The sequence below is a fragment of the Gymnogyps californianus genome, chromosome 2, assembly GCF_018139145.2.
Source record: "Gymnogyps californianus isolate 813 chromosome 2, ASM1813914v2, whole genome shotgun sequence".
NCBI lineage: Eukaryota > Metazoa > Chordata > Aves > Accipitriformes > Cathartidae > Gymnogyps > Gymnogyps californianus.
Genome location: NC_059472.1, coordinates 72227773 through 72250951, shown reverse-complemented (window position 1 = coordinate 72250951; position 23179 = coordinate 72227773). Strand labels below are relative to the sequence as shown.

Genomic DNA, 23179 nt, shown 5'->3' with positions numbered 1-23179 from the left:
AAAACCAGAAAGATCTACTTAGTTCATGCTTCTTACTATTTAATGGGAATTATGAATTTTAAGGCTCATCTTTTGAACAGATTTTATTAGTCTCCCTTGAGAATTCAAGCGAGGTTAGAAGTGAAGAGGACTTTCTGTTGAAAAATGTCCTCCCACTGGTACCTGTCCCTTTCCTTCGTCTATAGATTAAGAATTCATTCTGGGAGTGCAGCAGTGCTGCAAGTTCACGCAGCCGCCAGGTAACTTTATTAAATGTACATTACACTCTGAGGAATGTAAACACAGAGGACGGTGATTTTTGAGGGAACAGTTTGTAGCTAAAGCAGAGGCCTTTCAGTTGGTATTCAGTAAAAATAGTATTGCCATTGCTAATAACAGGCCATAAGTTGTATGCTAACTGTGCAAGGCTCCAGTCCCAGGTGTTTAAGCCTGTTACTAGAACTTGGTGTGTGAACAGGAGCTTCGTGGCACAGGCCTTCTGTTATGATGTGGAGTTTATTCACGGAACAGCAGCAAAGGCCTTGAAAATAAGGACACAGGTTGAAAACAAAGGCCCCTGAAACACAAGCAGTTCATTGAGGAAGAAGGCATTGAAGACGCACAACCTTAAGAGCTAGGAAAAGACTGCCTCTGCTTTAAGAAAATGCAGTAGCAACTAATGAAGGGGAAAAAAAAACCCAAACAGGCAAGCAACAGGACAAGTCACCTGCCATGACCTGGAAAAGTAATGCCTCTCCAAGTATCACACAGCACACGGGGCAGAGGTCAAGGGGTGGGAGTTGTCCAGAAACAAAAACACCTTATAAAAGGACAAGCTCCTTAATTTGAGGGAAGATGATGTCCGTTTTAGTTCCAGCTTTCCGTATTTAAGAGCTCTTGAGCCTGCTCACTTTGACTTCTGTGACTCAGACCATCAAGGATAGCGGCTATTGGTGCCAACTACACAGCATCACCACGATGGTATTCTGTCCTTACAGCTCATGTAGGATATGACTGTTAAGGACTGACCACTTTGAATACATAACGATAACAATTAGTAGATTGTAAAACAAACCATTAGCATGAAGCGTGTTGTTAATGAAAGTTGGTCTAGTGAAGTTTTGTTGTAAAGATTAAAACTAGCCTGATTTATCAGTCTTCTAAACACTAATCACAGCAATCGTTAATTCCCTCCCTCGCACACTGTCACTTGCAACACCATCAGCTGAGCTGATATTGGTGAGTGGTTCACAAGGAAAGGGGCTTGTTCCATCTGCTACAAGAGAGTGTATATCTGGTGGGGGCTAGGAAAGTGTCCTTCAAAATAATACATTCCTCCAGTATAGGTTGTATTTGTTTTAACACTTTCCCTAGAAGCTTTAGCCTAAGGAGCTGATAACCAGGAGTATACAACTGCGGTTGGTTTGAATGCAGTTATCAGGTGATTCAGTCAGTATCGGGAATGGTTCTCCTAGCAGAACATCCTTGTTAGGTAGAGTCACTGATCAGAACTGTTGAACTAGTTATCACTAGCATTTGCTTTAGAGTAAGTGCAGATAGTGCCTTTCGTTCAGCCTCAGTACGTCTTATGAAAGCAAGTGCATTTAGGACTCATCTCCAGCTATAGAGTAAGTTCCTCATTATGCATATGTACCATTAAAATTTCAACACATATGCTTCTCATCGCTAGGCTGAGAAGACAGACATAGCAGACATTAATCATTACTGAATACAGTATCAGAAAGTGCTCAAATACTTCACTAACAGTCACAAAATCAAAATACCTGCACCTAAGAGTTCATAACGCTGTTTGATTCCCAGAGCATACTGCAGCTGAGTTAATGAGCTCAGTTACTATGTATAAACAATTTCTAACACCTTGCCAGCTGAGACGAGTTCTCCAAAACACAATTAAGCGTGAACATTTATGCAATAATGATACTTTTAATATTACCATTATTAAATAACTGAAAAACACACCTCTTTCCCCAAAACACTGCTTTGTAAGTAGCCTTAATGGAAGGTCTTCTGTCTTCCTGTCTGGGAAATCTCTGAATGAGATACCGGCTGCTGGTGGAATGAATAATATTCTTGTGCAAGAAGCAAAAAGATCAATTTAAGGAGACATTAGCAATGTCTCGTATACCATCAAGGGAGTTCTGACTGATCATTCACAGATTTAGCAAGCAGCAATTTACTTTTTCAAGGTTTCAAGCCTTCAAGAAATGGAGGAAAAGGGTATGAATGGAAAAGCACGTGAGTGGTGAAGGAATAAGGCTTTTTTATTTTTCAGAAATTAAATCTTAATAGTCCAGCCATGTATTGCATATTTCATTCACCTGAAAAACTACCTTAGAATAGAACATGGGGTGCAAAATTTGAGGCATAAGTGAGGATCCACTCTAGTTCTCTCCTCAAACTAAGAATAGGATGAAATAAATCCCACTTCAGAAACACATCACCGGATAAACTGTTTTATAACAGTGCTGCTTTTAAAGAATACTGGAAAAATCCGAAGCTGAAAGGCAGCAGTGCTGCTAACACCAAAGCTTTTAGAAAAAAGCAAACTGATGATTTGGAAAAGCTTATCTTCATACTAAATCTTCAGGCAATTTACACGTTTATATAGTGAATTACTTTAAAATAATTAAGGTCTGTCTACATCAAACTAGAGCTAAGCATAACTGCTATAATGAATAGCACATTTTGAGGGGGGTACAGAAGTCTTCTGTGCTTTATCTGATACTCATAGTTACAGTACTGAATCGATATTGTTACAAGTTACATGAATGCCAGTAATTCCCCAGCACAGCTATACCAGTGATTTAATTATATGCTTTCAACTCTAATATGAAAGTTTCTTCCACTACGGGAAAAGCCTGAAGTGAAACACTTGCATCTGTCTTCTTTTAACATTTTTCTTACAGCAAATGCTCCTTCTCTTACTAAAGACGATGAACACTTCCTATGATTTCCATCAATGGAAAAGAGCTTATCTGCTTGTGATTGCAATATGACACTGTCAAATAGCTGTATTTTCAGAGAATACAGAGGCATCTGTACTATTCCGAAATATTTCAGAAAGCCAAGGGGCTAGCAAGACAGTTACTCTATGGTAAACTCTAGCCTCAATCTATGCATAAGTATATATTATGCGCAAGTAGTGTAATCTTAGTTTATTCTTTTCCAAAGGTGGAGGAAATCTCACTATAGCTGCATATCCACACACACTTCTTTACAGTTATCTCATTGTCTTTAAAGGGTTTGTGTTTTTAAAAACTGTCAAAGAAGTTTTGGGACTGTACTGTGTCTTGCTATATTCTTAAGAATTGCACGTTAGCATTGATTTCAAGTGTCCAAATACAGAAACATCCTACAGTTTGAATTATAGCTAACCTATTTAAATCCACCCACCAACCCCCTCCACAATCCCCGCCATACACGACACACTCAACCAAAAAACAAATCCCACCCAAAGTCCCACAAAACACAAAAAAGCAAACAAAAAGGCCAAAAAACCCCCAAACCAAACACAAACAAAATCCACCCAAAAGAAAAAAAGAAATCCCCAAAAACAAGCCCCCTCAGAAGCACCCACATAATTTAAAATATTGATCCTTCCCCATTCAGTATGCCATTCTAATAACTCATTGTTCCTCTTCAAAATACCAAGAGGAAGATTTTCATGCTCTGATTAAAACATAAATCTTGAATACAGTAAGCTTCCATTGTATCCTAGGGTAGGTAAGCAATTTGCTTAGAAATACCAGACTTAAGTCAAAACTATTCTTATTTTCATCATCTCCAAGTTTTAATGACCTAAACAAGCACAGAAATCAGATTTTCATCAATTTTAAGTTGAAACATCAGTGTGAGCAATGTTTATGCAATGCACTGTGGATGAGCAAACCAGCAAAGAAAATGCTGCCCAGTAAGGATGTGAAATCAGGATTTAGAGCTACATACTATGTTGACTGGTTTACAGTCTGTCATTAAGGACATGAGTGTATGGAGAAAAAGGACAGGTGCTTCCCCACAACTGATGAGTAATGAGTCCATGGAAATAAACAGGAAAGCAAGTCAACTGCTAGCACTTTTTTCCCTGAACTTCTAAACCAGATTTTAGAAGTAAAGCAAAGCATGCTAGCTAGATGTAAATTTTAATATTAATGTATTTCAGTCTTAAATATTTATTCTCTTTACACTATTTCCTGCATTATTCTAGCCTATTTAGATTACTGAAGCACATTTATCATCATAGTATCTGAGCCCTGTGCAGCAATGCTATAAATGACATGGCTAGCACCTATTGTGTAGTTTCTCCTCCTTCTCTCCCTCTTGCCTAGAAGGAAACTCCATGTTGATTTTAAATGATGATGTGTTGTGCATTTTTATAACTCGGCCTCAAGCACGCATGGTCAACTTTGAGAAAGTATTAAGCAAATTTCACTATTAACTGAAAAAAGGTTCACTGCAATAAGAAGTTTCTCTCAACTTTTTCTTAACTCACATCTTCTATGATAGAAACTGTAACCGTTTAAGCAGCAGTTAAGGGAGGACAGAAAAAGCACACATGCCCATCAGTCTAAACCAAGAACTGCCTCAAGGCAAATACTAGCTTTAACTGCATCCACAGAAACGTTATGTTGTGAGTTAGGTATAAATAATATTCTTCCAAAATGGGTAAATAGTAACCTGAAGATACTTGAGCTGTTGACATAAACTAGGAGTCAAAGACGAACTATATCAGGGATTGACTCTGTATATTAAGCATTTCAGACTTAATATCATTTTTTAGAGAAATGTAGTTGCTTCAGTTTGGATTGCTTTCAATGCTTTTTCTTTTTCTCCTCATAAGGTGAAAGGTCCAGTGCATTAATTCAGGAATTCACACAGTGTAAAATATTCACTTCATTCTCCACAGAACTTTCATAAAAGAAGAGAGAAATAAGCTGCTTTCAACCCAATGAATAATAACTTGAGGAAAAAAAAAGTAAGACTACAAAAAAAATATATATATTTTGTTTTCACAACCTCTTGGTCAATAGTTTCCTCAATTATAACCTAGACAAATTGGTCTCTTTTTAAAAAAGAAAAGACTACATAATATAAAGCATTTAAAACCAGCTTGCAGGTGACACAGGTAATCCTACAGTAACAATCTCTCTCAGGAAGCAGTCTGGGAAGCTAGTATTAATGAAGATGCTGAAATCAGGAGGGCTTCTTCATCACAACCACTTCTGTTTGTAGTATGGTTATATCCTAAGTAGGCTTACAATAATTGCTTAGGTAATTGTAAGTAACACTAACAGTGTTTCCATAATTTTCCATGTACTTGAATCCATAACCTTAGCGGTAGCCCAAGGAGGAACTGTTATCAGTTAAAAATGAGACCAATTTGGTAATAAGGGCAAAAAATACATACCGAAAGAAATGTTTCAATGTTATCATGAACAAATGATGCAACATCTTGCCAGTCCAGAATATCACCAAGCCAGCTGTTTTGACGGTTTATGTGCCATTTGTGTCCTTTGTGTCTTCCAGAATGCGTTACATTCTTAAAAAGAGAGACAGACGTAAAGAAAACAGACATTTGAATGACTTCGAGATATGAGAAAGCCAAAGACTAATGTTTTCTTAATGAGGAACAGATTCAACATGCATCTAAATACTTAGAGCTGCTTTAATTGGCATCCTCAAAAATACCTGGAAGTACTCTGTAAACTGGAAAAACTAAAATCTGACAGAAAACCATAGTTAATTATCCCATATAATTACAGTTCTGTATATTGCACTGATTCACCTCAGTTAAACATTAGCTTTACTGCTTGACTGATACAATGGTATCTGTCTTGCTCTTTATGAAAGCACACAAGAAAGAGATAATGATTTCAGTTACTGCCTACATAATTTACTGTTTGCAACATACAACTTTGCCCAGTACAACCCACAAAGGAAAATATAAGCAGAAGCCAAAACAAGTAGTTTTCTCACAATTAATGTCTACTTCTCCACTGGCAATGTTCAGTCATGCAAAAGCTAAAAGCTAAACTGCAGTACGGAGGATTTCTTCTGACTACACAGCTTTGTAACTGCAACACAGCAAGACAACAGGGAATGGCCATAACCACAACAGCTAATTCCTTAAGTGGCTTCACCCTAATTATGAAGTTGCCTATTGTCCAACTGAATCACACCTGATTACCATCTAGCATGAAACTATTTGACTTAGTCTGGGACTGTCACAAGTGTTTCAGAGAAAGATGCCAAAATTCTACTGTAAGCAAGTCTAAGCAAACCCGTTGACTACAACAGATCTCATCTTAATCTTTAATAGCAAGAGACTTCTCAAGTTCTCAACTCTGTCATTTATATAAGCGTCCCACTACTACTGTTAGAATTTTCCAAAAACTTTTAACCTTACCAGCCTGCATTCAAAATGACAGTATCTTTTTTGGCATACATGGCAAGCAGTATTCCAAGTGAAGTCCCTGCACTGGTTTATCTAAGAGCATTACTTTTTCTGCTTATTACCAATTCTCCCTAGATGCATTGTTGCACCTTACCATGCACAATTAGCAATGTTCTTTAACAATCCACAGCAACAGAGAGATCTTTCTTCTGAGCTGGCAGTTTTAGAGCAGAAACGTGAGTAGTCAAAAATCTCCCTCCAATAGGCCTTTTGTATTTGTAAACTGTATCAAGAATCTATTTTCTGTTCAACTAGTTCTATTTTCAAAGACAGCTCTTGCCATTAACTGGCAGAATTAGGTATCGTTTGCAAATTTTGTAACATTGTAACATTGTTATTCATACAATTTCAAATTCCTTGTTATTCAGCAACTATACTGTTGTAGCATCTAAGGCCTCAGGTGTCGATAAATCAGGGATTCAAAGAAATTGTCAACTGGTTCACTAGATCTTAAAAAAAGCCCCAAACCCCACACCTGAATGGACTAGGAAGAGATTCTTGTCCTTGAAAAAGACACCTTCATTGCAGAGTTATGCCATCATCTTCCAAGTGGTTTATTATTCTGTTACTATCTTACTTCATTGGTGTGTTGGGTTTGTATGGTGGGGGCTTGTGTAGCAGGGCAGGGGCTACAGGGGTGGCTCCTCTTGAGAAGCCGCTAGAAGCTTCCTGGGCTTCAACTCAGACCCGCCTCTGGCCAAGGCCGAGCCCATCGGTGATGGCAGCTGCACCTCTGTGATAGCGTATTTAAGAAGGGGAAAGACTGCTGAAAAAGAAGAGCTGCAGCAGAGAGAAGAGCGGGATGTGAGAGAAAAAAAACCATGCAGACACCAAGGTCAGTGAAGAAGGAGAGGGAGGGGGGACACCGGAGCAGAGATTCCCCTGCAGCCTGTGGTGAGAGGGCAGGCTGTCCCCCTGCAGCCCATGGAGGTTAACGGTGGAGCAGAGATTCCCCTGCAGCCCATGGAGGTTAACGGTGGAGCAGAGATTCCCCTGCAGCCCGTGGAGGACCCCACGCCGGAGCAGGTGGCTGGGCCTGGAGAAGGCTGTGACTCCGTGGGAAAGCCCACGCTGGAGCAGTTCGTGGAGGACTGCAGCCTGTGGGAAGGACGTGAGTTGGAGAAACTCATGGACGGCTGACCCCCATGAGAGGGACCCCACGCTGGAGCAGGGGAAGAGTGTGAGGAGTCCTCCCCCAAGGAAGAAGGAGCAGCAGAAACAGCATGTGATAAACTGACCGCAACCCCCATTCCCGCCCCCCTAGGCCGCTGCAGGGGGAGGAGGCAGAGGAATCGGGAGCAAAGCTAGGCCCGGGAAGAAGGGAGGAGCGGGGGGAAGGTATGTTTTTAAGATATGGTTCTATTTCTCATCATCCTACTCTGATTTGATTGGTAACAAATTAAATTGATTTCTTTTTTTCCCCCAAGTCGAGTCTGTTTTGCCTGTGACCATAATTGGTGAGTGATCCCTCCCTGTCCTTGTCTCGACTCATGAGCCTTTTCGTTGTATTTTCTGCTCCCCATCCCACCAGTGGGGAGGAGTGAGCGAGTGGCTGCGTGGTGCTTTGTTGCCGGCTGGGCCTAAACCACGACAATTGGGTACACAGAACAATGGTAACTGATCTATCACAACGTCTCCAGAACCTTTTAGAATATACAACATTTGCTACCTACTGATCTTCTCAGAAAGCAGCAGTTAATGGTTGAATCCACATTTCGTTGGCAATTCTTCCTCAACTCTACAGCTTTCATGGAAAAGTACCATCTGAGCCTAGGTTATTCAGCCACCTACAGACTAAAGCAACACTATGCAGGCCTCAAAATGAAGTGTAATTACTATGCTCGAACAACTGAAATAGTGGGGAGCTTGAAAGCTGTACTGAGAGAGTTAGATATGGTACAGATGTCCTCCACACTGCACTATCATCTAGTTTACCAGTTTTCACATACACTGAAGGACCACACAAGGCTATTGTGGTATCATAGAAGGAAATAGCCAGGTGGAAAGCACTCAGATGAGACATTTACGTGGATATGGAGTGCGATAGAAAGGGCAAGATTAGAAACAGACTCTGGAGGAGTTACCTGCAGCCCACAGATAATCAGTTGCAGCCCAGCATGCCAATGGTAACGTAGGGTATCTAGCATGCAAACAGCAGCCAGGGGAACAGACTTCAAGACTGTAGGCAGCGAGCATCACTGCCTTCCTGAAGCTCTTTCTGCCATTTTGATTGCTAGGAAGGCTGTTTCTTACCCTACCAGAAGAGCATCTACAAGATAGAAGCCTCATAGTATTCCCTCAAATAACATCTGCAGGAAAGAAATCACATAATGCAACGAACACAGACACAACCTGTGCTGCATACTGCAGCAACAAAAGTACTCCTACAGCACATATAGTGACACAGAGCCCTACTGAACGATACAGTGCTACGGACCATCTGACACACAGGTTATATTAGTAAAAGCAACAGGTTTATCAGTATAACTGTATCAAAAGTAGGCGCTTTGCTTGGTCAAGCATTTAACACTGAATACGCCCAAGTGCTTAAGGCCAGCAAAATCTATTGTAGATACAGCTTTAATTTCTCCTCAGTGGTCCCATGTTCCTCAACAGCGTCATGTTATCTCTCCACATGCTCTTCTACAGCATTATCTTGTCAGAAAAAGAAACTGATTCTTTCCCCTTCTATTTTGACTACTATACTGAAACTCTTACTTCTTTTAATACAGAGATCTTCTGGGAACTTTAGAGGTACTTTAAAAACCACTGTATAAAGAAAAGTGTTAATATTTGCAATTGCAATTATTTAAATATACAGAAGTATTTCAGGGGTATGACTTCTGATTTTGATATTTCCGTTGCATCATGGCTAATGAATTGCTTTTTCCTTTAAAAGGCAAACAGCATTGGCAGCATGAAAATGATTTAACTCTTATGAACTTTTCAAGATTCAGTGTGCAGACCTCATTATAGGAAGGCTAGTACAGTTGGCAAAAATGCATTGTAAGAAACTTAGTGAAAGGACAATTTCTTTCTCAAAATTTCAAATTAATAAAAGTTACACAAATCATGCAGAATACCAGTTTCCTTTTCCTAACCCCTCAAGATCACGAAAATTCAACAGAAAGCTCTAAACTATGAAATACTAAAAAGTGAGCAAAGCGTAAATTAAATGGCATACATAAAAACACACATAACTACTTAAGCAAAGGACATAGATCATTGTACAGTCATGATTTGAGTACAGCCGGAGCTATCTTATACACTTAATAATAAAAAGTTGGTAAAAATTTTATGACCTTTACTCAGCATTCCAACTTTTTGCTAATCTCTTTCTCAGAAATGCATACTTAGCATAATTATCTCAAAGCACTAAGTGATAGTTTAAATAAATACCATTTAAACAAGTTACCCACCTTCACAAACCAAGAGTGATAAAGTCTGTCCCAGAGCTCTAGCACTTGTTTTTCAATCACAGCGGTGTTATTCACTTTTTCTCCTAAAATCTTATGGAGCTAAAACATATAGAAATCTTTTATTATGCAGGACAGAATGAAGCTGACATCTACTGGTGAACTCCAAGCCAGATGAATCACATAAGATTGTCAGTCAGTAAAGGTATGGCTCAAACCCAAATGATTAGAAAAGCCGAGTATCAGTACGGAATACACGCTTCAGACAACAGGGTTCACAACATGAATATTTTGTCTGCAAAAAATACATTCTGCTGCACTAAGCTGAGGACTTCTTTCTGCACTGAAAAACCAATGCTGTCTCTAAAATGCTTAATCCAAAATCCTTGATCATCTTTAGAGTAAATATTTCAAACAATTTGAGATGTGTGCTAGATATCAAAACGTATAAATAAGAATCTTGGCAAATTCTCCTGAAGAAAGTTAACTTAAATAAATAAATTACAATTTAAAAAAAATCCCATCTACCACACCCAAACCACACAGAAATTAGAATTGGGGGGGGGGGGGGGGGGGGGGCGGGGGGGCGAGGGGGGGATGGAGGGAAATAAGTCTACCTTGGCTACAATTGGACAACTAAAGCCAGATGAAAAAAATTACTCATCTTTATTTGATGCATTTTCACTGGCAATCTTATTAAAATGATGAAATTTTTCAGCTCTTAAAAAAAAAAAATTCCTCTGAGCAGAAAAGACTACTGAAATCACTCCCACCCTTCCTTCAACTCACAAACTAGAGAGTGGAAAGAATAGATCTGTCAACAAAACGGTTAACCACACAGAAAAGAATCACTGACAAAAATCTTTTTATTTCTTTTTACTTTTATGAAATACAAGAAATGAAAACATTAAAAAAGGTGGGGGAGCTCACTCTTACCTTATGTGTAATCCATTCTCGGCCATATTGGTATACATTATTAGCTGCTGAATTGAGTGCCTTCTGAATAACCTGGGCTTCTGGGAGCCAGCTAGTTTTTTTAAAGAAGGAAAACAAAGTTAACTGCTACGTATTTTACCCATTTCATTACACTCAAAACACATTACAAATTAACGTTTTGAAACAACAACAAACAGTTAAGGTTAAAAACATATAAACTTACTGCAACTAGAATAGTTCCTTCTACATATCAAGGAACAGACTTTCTCATAAGCGAAGCACAATTAAATGTAAGGCACATCATTGCATTTGGAATTCTCCAAGGTTCCTGAAACCTTAGTTAAATTGGTATCTCAACTTTTTCAAGAGATCTGCTCTTCATTCTGTATGCATGCTATTCCCATTACGTTCTTAGAAATTTTCCTAGTGTTCTAGTTTTCTGAAAACACTACATGAAGCAGTCTCGTTTAGCTGCAAAGACAACCTTCTGAATTACTAGCTGAATGTGAATTGTTAACGTAGTTTCCCTGAAAAAGCGACCAGATGAAGCAACAGGTTTGGGCACCAGTTATTTCCAAGTCCCCACCAAACTACCTGCTCATGAATTTCTTCAAGGATTCATGTCACTTTCAAGCAATGGACCTACTGAGTTGCCAGAACTTCAACACTTGTGAATACATGGCACACATTCTCTGCTTTGACTTTCTTTCTACATCTTGATTCAATGGCACATGTTGGAGCCCTTCCAAAACAAGAAAGCATTCAGCAAATAAAACTGCTGCATTTGTTCACCTGACTGAAGATCAACACAGAAGCTCTTCTGTCTGTATAACCCTTCAGAAATGTTCTGCACTGGAATTCCAAGACATTTCAGTCACTCACCTCTAAACATAATGTGAGCATCAAGCTCTGAAAGCTGGTGAAGCTTGATGGATTTGGCAAGAGGTATACTTACTCCTAATAAATTAAAAGATAGTGTTTTGGATGCTTCAAATTTGGATGCAAACACTGGAAGTAAAAATTTTAACTAAAATTCTCCTAATTACTCAACTAGTACTCCAGTATTTTCATTATGTGAATAAGCTTCTGATAGTCAAATTTCCATTTTCATTAGTCCTACTTATTTCCATCTTATGGCAAACTGGAAAGGCCAAACAACACAAGAGATGCCATGAAGGAATAAACAAACACATTTTAAAGGGCTTTCTGTTCTCTTGATTGTGAGTACTTAAGTATTGCTAAAGCACGTATTACTATAGCTTTTATTAACTATATCATTTCAGTTCTGGTTTTGTTTTTGAAAATTTCTCTTGCTCTTATAATACACCATGCACTTCCTTACGATCCTGTTAAACCATCATCACTTTTGTTTAGAAATTCCCCTTGAAAAAAGTCAACCATTCTTGTCCAGGAGACAATTCTTTTTTCCTGGTAAGTGCCTGGACTCACCTTTACTCAATGTCTGTTTAGCTGAAGCAGAACGAAAGCAAACTGGAACATCCTCCCCTCAAAATCACACTCTTCAGTCTTACCTATTCCCCCTCTGCTGTTCATGCAGTCACTTCTTTGCTCACCAGTGTGCTCGTTTTTCTCTATATGCATTTCTCTCAAAATCTTCTCTCTCCCTTAATATTTGCCTTGGTGTTTGCTTTAATTATTACATAGACCCTATCTTACAGACTTCCCACTGCATATACTACACACATCTACTCTTAATAGTAACAGTCCTTCCCAACTGATTCATACCAAACTCTCCCCATCCACCACTCTTTCCACCCTCAAGCTCTTCTTCAGTTAACTCCAAAAACATCTGCTTTTCCATCCTAATAATAATAGCTCCTAATAATAAATAACTCCTATTCCCTCAAAGGCATTCTGCAGCCAGCTCTCCACATTGAAAAAACAATTCAGCTCTCATCTCGCAACTTTCTAGAGAGCATTCTTTGCCATTACTTTTTTTTTTTTTGCAGGTAAAAGGGAAAACAATAGACTACTTTATTCTCTGCACTACGCAAGTTTTTCCTCCAAAACTGTAACTAGAGAAGTTTATACAGCTGTCCTTCTCCACCAAAGTCCAACCAGTCCTCAAATGAGATACCACATTGACAGTCCTCCAAAGTAATGCATAAAGACCACTGCTACCTGAGAGTTTAGCTTTTATATCTGCCTGCAACAGTCACTCCCATTTCTGTTCACCTAAGCCATTTTTTAAATTAAAAACTATGCATAAGAGCACCTGGAAACTTGTTCATCCACCCTATACTATTCGCTTAACTTCAGCATTCTTACTTTGCCCATTCTGGGTGACTGGCTACTGTCTCATTGATCAAGCTGCTTGTGACTTGAATCATGTGAACACTCTCTTGATGTACCTAAATTAAATATAGAGAGGAGAAATGTTATGTAATGCAAACTAGAACTCTTCCTACATTCAGAGAAGCTTCTCTGTTGTTTTTTTTTTTTTTGGGGGGGGGGGGGGGGGGGGGAGGGAGGGGAGTGACCAGTTTGTACATTTAAAGAATAATTCTTCCAACGTAGACAACCCATTATGAAGAATGAAGTGCCATTAACCCAAAAAAGCAGTCAATACAATAATCATCAGTCTGTTCTGACAATTTTGGTCACACACTGTGTGACTAGCAATAGCAAATGGAAATTTAAACCTTATCTCATCAGTGGAAAAAAATTTAACAACACAGCAGTGCTGTCAAGGGAAGTACTAAAATACAAAGCACAGTTTCAGATACGCCTTTTTAAGCCATGGATCAAAGAAGTGTAAAAATGAATGAATGCTCAGCTCTAACATGACCAACCATGCTATGAAGTGCCTCACCAAATTCATTCTTCAATAAGTATGATAAAAGACACCTTTTATAAATATCTTAATGTTCCTTTTATGAATATAAGGAAGCTTTAGGCAGGAATGTTTGCACAACTTTTAAAGCTTTCAATTTTCAGTGCTCAACATTATACAAGCCTACATTTTGGAAAAAGGAGATTGACATCAGAACCCATTGATTTTTGTTCCGTAACTGTATTCAAGTCAAACATTCAATCTCCATTGACTGTTTCAAGTATGAACACAGCTCCATTTAAAAAAAAAAAGGGGGGGGGGGGGGAAGTACATGAGTGACCTCTTCTGGTGAGCAAAAAAAAACCCCAACCACAACCCAGAAATCAGTTTCAGAGAACATCTGCTCATGAATCTCAGCACATTTAAACTCAGAACAGGATACCATGAGGTTATTACAGGCAATTACACAAACAAATTGACAAATATACCTTAAGTCTTTTGCAAATATGTTTCTGATGCAAGCTAAATTAGAAAGAAAAAATTCTAAGTGGCTCTGCTGTTGATAAGAAAAGTGTAACAGGATGCAAAACAAATTTGTTCCTGTAATATATACGCTAGTAATTCTTCTACTAGAATAAATTTTGTATTTTCAAGTGTCTATATATTAGTTTTGTCATATATGTAAATAAACATATAAATACAAATAACTATATAGATTTTCATATATAAGATGTTGGAATGGTAACAAGTTCAACTACAGAGCATTTAGTTGCTAAATTTTTCAAAAAAAATCTTTAAGCTACACAATTTTGCATAAATATCAGTAACTTTCATTCAGCATTTAAAATGAGTTCTATGATTACATTCCTTCACACACTGTACCTTTGCAGTAAGGAGCAGAGCTAGCAGAAGGGTTCCTATCACTAGCAAAAATATTATGAAAATGCTGATTATTTTATCTAGCATTTTCTCCAACCACACGATCATCTGTGCAGAAAAAGAAAAAACAAATCATAGCATATAAATCAATCTTTAATGAAAGCAATGCTATATGCTACATGACAGTACTGTTATCTTCATTTACAATCACAGTGCAAAATCAGGCTCAAATCAAACAGCATTTATGCCCAAGCTTGGAGATGAACAATTAACAAGCAATGTTAGCATGATTAAGGTCATGGTATGACATGTGATTTTGCAAACGACATTTACACATTACCACAAGACACAGCAAGCTCTCTGCAAAGCAAGCAATAATTCAACATTTACTTACTAGACCTAAAGAAGCTAGCATTCATGTCAGCTATGAACCTAGAAATTTGTTTTTGCTTCTTGTCCTTCAGCGACTTGGAAACTTACAGATACTATCTGCACAGGACTTGGAAGCTATCAAGGTACACTGTAAAGTACAACCATGACTTTCAAATTTGAATAGTTAATAGCCATCTAAATGACAAATGAGGTATTTCTGCAAGTAACCAAATTTTTAAAGTTGCTCATCACCTTCTGAACTGACTGGGGCTGGAAGTTTTCTACATTATTGAACATCAGGCCAATTATTCAGCACTGACTACTTCTATCCACTTTCAATCTTGAAAGGATGCTGAGCATTAAAAATGCATCAGCTAAACCTACTGATACAGGAAACAGGTGTGGATGTTGTTCTGTCGGTTTATGGAAAGGCCCTTCTATACATATCCACAAACAAATAGTGATACCACTTAAGATTGGAGAAATTCTGATAATGTCATTCAAAACAATAAAACTGCTCAGCCACGCAACTATGCAGAGTGCTCTAGAATAGTGCAAGCTGAGCTTCATCTCATACACAAATTGACTGTTTACATAAAAAGCTGTAAAAGCTCACGCAAGTACGACCAAATACATTTTTCTAGCTTCTATGGTTCAAATACCAAGGCTATTTCTACTCCATCTGGCATTACTGCAGGAAAAAGCAGCAGAAGGACAGCTGTAAAATTTGTGATTTAAGAGAACTGAGGTCAAAGCCAATGTGCAGCAGAAAGTATTTCCAAGTGAGTACAAGTTATATATTCAGCAATTAGGCTGGTAACTTTTTAGTTAGAGATCTTACAAAACTACTAATATGCTTGCTGATGGTTTACGTTAGTTCTTTCTTCATTATTTACCCTATGCCTACACGTGAAATTGGCCCTGGAACAACTAACTTCTACAGACTGTTGTGTGATGATTGAATTAGTTAACACTGAAGTTATATCTCCTATTTAAAAAAAAAGTAAGGAATTTTTTTTGGTGCTTATCCTGTAGCACCTGAGCAGTAACGTACATTAAGCAATTATTTTTAAACTTCAAGTTATTTTACAACCAGCTCCTTGTTTGATCTAAATTAACACAAGGATTATATTCAGCATTTTAGAACTGTTGTTCAAAACGATGAAGAAAACTGGAAGAAAGCAAAATCCTTTTAAAAGAAACAAGGTGTTGAGCCAGCAAGTTTTTGTAACAAAATCTGCACTATGTTATGACCTGCAGAAAGGAATTCAGAGAACCTGAAGGAATCTGCAAAATCTCTTGGCTTAGATATTTTTGACATTTTTCCGCATTGCTGAAATATTTCAGCCATCAGAAATGCCTTGCCAGTGCTAGAGGGAGGTTACCTGCCCGCAGCAGTACTGCAGCTTTCTGAAAAACTCTGAGTAGCCTCTACATGGGCCTGTTACCTCTTTGGAAATAAGACTGAAAACAGGATTTGCTGTGCCCTTCCAAGCCTTACATACATCTAAGGATTATGCAAGAGAAGCAAGAAATAAAAGTCCCTGTTTTAAAAGTCAGAAATCAAAAATATCACTGAAAAACACTGGATGGCCAGGGGATGGAAATTTTATAGCATGGGCTTCAAAATGAAGCTATTAAAAATTAAAGCTGCCCTTGTTATTTCTTAGTTAACAAAGTTCAAACTAATTGCTATTTACTTTCTAAGTTAGAGATAAAAGAAATCTGCTAGCTAGTCTTACATACAGCACCTTAATCAGACTCACTGAATCCAAGATATTGGGAGGTACTGTCAGAGATTTCCAAAAATGCTAGCCTTAATGACTGTGTGAGTGGTATCCAATAGACGAAATCTCAGTGCAGCTGAAGCTGGATGCTTTAGAAGTTTCACCATGGTAGCAACTACTGGAAGATCAAGCTCCAAAAGATAAGGATGAGGACTCTCTCTGAACTGGAACATGATGAACAGGGGATCTTTTCTTGACGCTCCTTACTGTGGGTTGGAGTACACCTACACTGCCACTGAGGTGTGGCTGCAGCACATGTAAAGCCTGAATTACCTTTCATCTAGTTAGTAAAGTAATGGCAGCACTGATGTTGTACCAGTACAGGCAGCAGCCTCAGTCATGCAAGCCCACCTTGTGTTTATTTACTTGGGCAGGTAGCCCAAGCAAGCTAGATGAAAGCCAGCTCTGGTATGCCTACAGGTACTGCAATTGCATCTCTCACCACAGTCTTAAGGAGATCCAAGTTATACAACTGGTACAAACATATCACAGGAGAAGACTGAATTGGATTGAGTATTGTAGAAGTAAAAGCAGATGCATAACATTCATTTAGGGCTATATTTACTCCTTCTCCTTTAATTTGCTTGCTATTAAACCTCCCTTCCTTCCTCCACATTTACCCACAATACTTCCTTAGGAAGCACTCACCTTTGCACACTCATGCTAAATAATGCATAGGTGCTATGCTACTGCAGGTAAGCTAGACTGTTAAATCCCTGTGTGCTTGTACTTACCACTGAATCAGGTCCAGACTTCGTTCTTACCCCAACCCTGTCAGACCTCCCTTTACATCCTTCCTGTAAACCATGGGCATGCACACAAAGACAAACATATGCTGACTGAACACTAGTCATTAGCCAGAGATCATAAAGTTTTAAATTCAGTTCCAAGCTTCTAATCTAAAGGTTAGTCAACAGCGGGAAGCTGATGCTGCCACAACATCCAAAATTACGAAAAGGTGAAGGAAAGCCAGGCTCCTAAGCTACAGAAGGTCACACTTGTAAAACCAAACTGAAATATTACTGATTTGTGATAGACTGTCCACAAAAAACTATCCTTAATTGTCACAGTTTTGAAGGGAAAGGTATCCACTTTTTATTTTTTTTTTTAATTTAGCTCACTGTAAAAAAAAGTTTTTAAGATGAGTTGCATTCTGTTAAAATGCTTCTCAATAATTTGCAAGTACTCCCTGCTTTCAACTTTTGGGTGATGATACAAACCTTATTACACCGAGCTGTAATAGAACTACAGCTCATGCTTAACCCTCGGGAATCCTACTATCTAGACAGGTTCTCCATGTTATGTGGTGTGATACATCATCTATGGATTCATATTCTCATGTTTTACACTGCGTAGCCATCGGAACAATAGTTTTTCTAGTATATTTACTGCATTACCCACACAGTGAAGCATACCTGGACATCTACTTCGTTTTCAATTACATCTACAGAAAATTACCAAAAAGGACTATTTTTTTTTCTTTAAACAGCTTCACTATCTATCAGGATTTTTTCCAAGACATTTCTTAGACTTGTTGACATTTCCCTTTAGTTCAGTTAATATTTGAGGATGTCATCTTACTAATATCATCTGATGAGAATAAGGTGAAGCCTGTAATCAGGACACATCTCAGGGTTATGCTGAAACGAGTCAGATGAGTAGTTAAGTTAGAAAAGATAGAAAACAGTCTATATGAGGTCTCAAGTCTACTTATACCAGTGTCCCTCCAACAGCAACTGCAGAATTTAGCAATTCTTTCTAAAGACTCCTGCCATAGACAACGTTATAAAGAACAATTCATGCTAGCCCAACTGAACCTATTCTATATTTTGGGCTACATATACCATGTTAAACTATGTGATTATATACTATTCTTGTTTGCCCCCCCCCCAAAAGTTTGAAGCAGCTCTTTGACAGAAGCTCTTAGAACAGGAAGGAAAAAAAAAAAGCTTTATCACTAGCAGCCATAATCAACCATCATTTCAAACTCTGCCATCTTTAGGTGGTGTATTTTCAGTTTCTTGGTGGATTATTAGAAATTTATCTTGGTGTTCTCACAAGTACTTGCCTTCAAAGACAGGCAAAAAGGAGAAAGGTGCAAAGGAAGCAACCTTTTAACTGCATCCAGTGTTCTGTATTACAAATCTCCTCCTTTCTTTGCCTCTGGTAGAGTATGATTTTTTAAAAAAATGTAATTGTTAAAAAAAAAAGAAAAAAACAACCCAACAAAACAAACCCACAAGAACGTGGTACAGTTTGCACAGTGGTTTTTTTGCCTTTTTGTTTTTTTCATCTTGTAAAATATTATTACTACTTGCTCATGCACAGGAGTCAGCACTGCATGTAACACTATAGGACTTTCAGGATCTCTTCCTATGAAACTGTAAATTAAAACAGTAGTTTTCAAAAACAGCTCCTAGCAACTAAAAAAAAGAACTGTTAAGAAACTATATCCACAGGGTTCTGCCCAATAATGCAAATCTCTAAACTAAAAATAAAATCCGGACATTTTAGAGTTGAAAGCAATTACAGTGAAATTATTTTTGCAACCTCTCAATTTTAAGGAAAAAATTGATCTACATACATGAATTTTCAAACAAGCAAATGACAAACTCAGAGCCAGAAAGAAAGTAGTTGAGACTAAACTTTCACCTGCGGCTCACTGAACTCAGCTCTTTACCTAAACTGTGCTAACAAACCAATACCTAATCAAAAAATTTTTACGAAGGGTTATGGTTGCACGTATTTACTAATCGTAAGTCACTCACATAACACAAACATTTCAAAGTCAGGAAATAAAAATGTAATTTTAAAACAACCGAACTATATTCAAGGGCAAAAGAACATTCAAAAATTCCCCTCTTAGTGGACAATTACAACTGAACCATAAAGCAAGCAACTCTACCCTCTTGTTCAGAAACACAGAAAGACCCCCATCATATAACCCTGAGTTCACTGATTGAATACCGAAGATCAAACTTTCTGATTGCATTATAGCTGCTCAGCCTGGACACTACACGCAGCATTATTCCCCATCTGCCACCCACAGCAGATACCAGCTGTGCAGCCCCATTTTATTGTTTACAAGAACCTTTGAGAGTTGTGTCAGTGCCCCCATGGCCTCCATGCTCTACTCTGTTCCGCTTGTTTTCAACAGCATTCAGAACAACAGTATTTTAGGTGTCTTTCACAACATGCAAGGCAGATCTATGGTTTCTACTGTAATAGCTACTGAATGGAAAGGATGGGGGGTTGTTTATAAAACCATAGTAACCATGCTGACTCTCCCACTAATACTGAAGTGGTAAGTGAGGATAAAAGTTGCTCCTGGAAGCATAACCCATTTCCAGATATGGTATTTGATTTTTTTCTCTTTTACTTAATTACCTGTTTTTCATATATTTTATCACATCCTAGATTTTCACCTTTAAAACTCTGAGGTCCTGTAGATGTACACATGCTACAGGCATCCCTCTCCAGGCTCTGTGCTTGTCTGAAGCAATGACACTGCCCAAATCCCAGAGAGATATCACTGCATTGAGGAGTTTTCCAGATTTCAGTCACACACGAGGCCAAACGTGGACTGAATCAGTTTTAACTTCTCTTGGGATGACAGTTCCCCAAAGAACAATAGTTAACCCTAGTTAACTAAGATGAACCATGGGAACTGAGGAGTACATTTCTTATAAAACTCATCATACCCTTTTAAAAGCCACACAAAAGAAAAAATATTTTAGCTAAACCAACTGCTTTAATTATATTTTTAAAAATTTTTTTACTAGCCCTCACTTCCCTTAAGACCGTTGTTAGATTCAGCAGTTCTGAGACCATGAGTATTCTCATTTCACTCCTGCTACACTGAATACCACTGAGTATACACGCCAGTTTGACGCTTCAAAAGTAAAAGATCAACAGCACTGACTGAAGCCAGTCAATGCACTATTTGCAAGCACTTACATTCATACAACTGTGCTTCACCCTCACCACTCCCATGTTAATTCAGCTAACTGATGCTTTCTCTGAGCAGAGAACAGCTCTCCAGTCTGGGAGAGAACTGTTTTTGCTATACATACAAGTGGGAACCAGGTGGAGATCAACTGTTCTTAAATCAAAGTGCCACTAAATCAAACTACCGCTTGAAAGGCTAATGCAATATTCTGCTGTACTAAACATTTAACTATCTGCATTCATTTTAGTAGAAGACAAGAGATCAGGTAGAATTATATGACCTTCAGTAGCTTATATCAAGAGCTGGAAAAGAGACACTTGGGTGAGAAAACTAAGAAGCAAGGCATGTTAAGGAGTGTTCATGCTGGGGGGGGGGGGGGAAGCCTCCCCAAAAACCACAGAATCCATTAGCTGGAATCACAATTTTTCTGTTTATTTACCTTCTTATTAAGCCAGTGCCACAGCTTGTCAGTGGCAGGGGGAGATGGAAGAAAAGGGAGAAAGAGACAAGAACACAGTGGAAAATTATTGAAAAATGCAGTAATAGAGAGGGAAAAAAAGCAATGAGAGGCAGGCAAAGTCATCCACAGAATGAAAATGAAATTGTTCCAGACACAAAGGTAAATTGCAATAGGAAGAAAAGATCATAACACTTCTAATGCAAGAATCTAGATTTTACTATTAACATGCACTTTTTGAAACAAAATGGGATATAACAAATAAGAACAACTGTAATGATATTAACAGAGCTATCAGCATAATCTGGGCAATTCCAGTTTATACTGAGAGCTAACATTTCAGATTTCAGAGCAGGACTTGTAAAAGTACGCTGAGAACGGCACTTTACTGAAACACCAAAACTTAACATGAGATACTTGTTTACTGCATTAATACTCCCATTCAGGCAGTTTCCTATATATTTCAAAACACTCCTATTATGTCAACTACTGTTAAACAAATTTTATATGTTTTTTTTAGTACCACATTCATATTACAACATTCACATTCAATGGCACAACATCAAATACGTAATTAAATCTGATATACACACAACAGCAAATTGTAGATCAAATAAATGTATGGATTTCATGTAATTTTATTGGTTGTGCAGAAGGTTCTTTGCACTTCTCAACAGTCAATTTCTCCTTCTGTACTAGTTATTTTTCCTTACTAATTCTCACCCATACTGCTCAAGTACACCCATCTTAGGACCTAGTTTATGTAGGACTATACTCTTAATTCTAACCATTAGTAATCCGTTAGCAGCATAATCACAACAGTGAAAAGCTTTAATGTTATTATTCATCTGCGTTAGAGGTTAAGATCAAGTAAGTGAAGTTTGTTTCTCCCTGAAAACAAGATCATTGAATGCTCAATAAATCTAGTGTTTTCACCAGTTGCCAGAAATTATATTAGCTCCCAATGAAAACAAAACGTAAGAACATTTCAAATTAAAAAAAATCTCAGAATGTTAATTAAGTTATATCAGAAGCAATAAGCAGATTTACAAAGAAACATGAACATCAGGAAACGTGAAAATAAAATATGTCACAAAGGACTCACTTTTACTAGCTTTTACTGCTCATGGAAAGAATCACAGTAATGGAAAGCAATGACAAAGCTTCAAAAGCCTCAAACTGACACTGTAGAATTCGTTTCTACTTTATCTCTTCACCTAGTATGGGGCTATGTTTTGGATTTGTGCTGGAAACAGTGTTGATAACACAGGGATGTTTTCGTTACTGCTGAGCAGTGCTTACACAGAGTCAAGGCCTTTTCTGCTTCTCACACCACCCCACCAGCGAGGAGGCTGGGGGTGCACAAGAAGTTGGGAGGGGACACAGCCGGGAAAGCTGACCTCAACTGACCAGAGGGATATTCCATACCATATGACATCATGCTCAGCATATAAAGCTGGGGGAAGAAGAAGGAAGGGGGGGACACATTTGGAGTGATGGCGTTTGTCTTCCCAAGTAACCGTTACGCGTGATGGAGCCCTGCTTTCCTGGAGATGGCTGAACACCTGCCTGCCGATGGGAAGTGGTGAATGAATCCTTGTTTTGCTTTGCTTGCGTGTGTGGCTTTTGCTTTCCCTATTAAACTGTCTTTATCTCAACCCACGAGTTTTCTCACTTTTACCCTTCCGATTCTCTTCCCCATCCCACTGGGTGGGGGGGAGTGAGCGAGTGGCTGTGTGGTGCTTAGTTGCCAGATGGGGTTAAACCATGACACTAGGAAATAACATTATACGTCAAAAATAACAATCATTTTTTTAATTAATGTTTAAGACAGTATCTGGGAGGCTCTACATGCCTACTATCTTACCAATACTGATGTTTAAGTAGTTCTACAAATGTAATCAATCTACATTTAAAAACAGGCTACAGCTTAATTCTAATCTTTAAGTCATCCAAAATTAATAAGGTTACAGCTACTTTTCCAGTATTTTATTGGAAAATTATTTGTATAAGATCTTACCTGTCTATGGAAGTATTTCCTAGAATAATATATGCACTGGTAGAGATTCTGCCCTTTTTCTGTGCTTGCTTTAACTACATGCTAAACTTGGTACCAGAAGAACAAAACCTTGACTTTA

General features: G+C 38.2%; 1 protein-coding gene across 1 annotated transcript in view; it reads right to left on the bottom strand.

Annotated features, from left to right (window-relative positions):
• TMEM245 (transmembrane protein 245) overlaps positions 1 to 23179 on the bottom strand; it is an 86005-nt gene that overhangs the window by 32740 nt on the left and 30086 nt on the right. The window contains exons 7-12 of the mRNA XM_050892749.1: positions 21024 to 21047; positions 14480 to 14584; positions 13093 to 13175; positions 10804 to 10894; positions 9871 to 9969; positions 5405 to 5536 (exon numbers count right to left, since the gene is read on the bottom strand). Of these exons, the coding sequence (XP_050748706.1) occupies positions 5405 to 5536; positions 9871 to 9969; positions 10804 to 10894; positions 13093 to 13175; positions 14480 to 14584; positions 21024 to 21047 (534 nt within the window). The remainder of the gene's footprint in view (positions 1 to 5404; positions 5537 to 9870; positions 9970 to 10803; positions 10895 to 13092; positions 13176 to 14479; positions 14585 to 21023; positions 21048 to 23179) is intronic.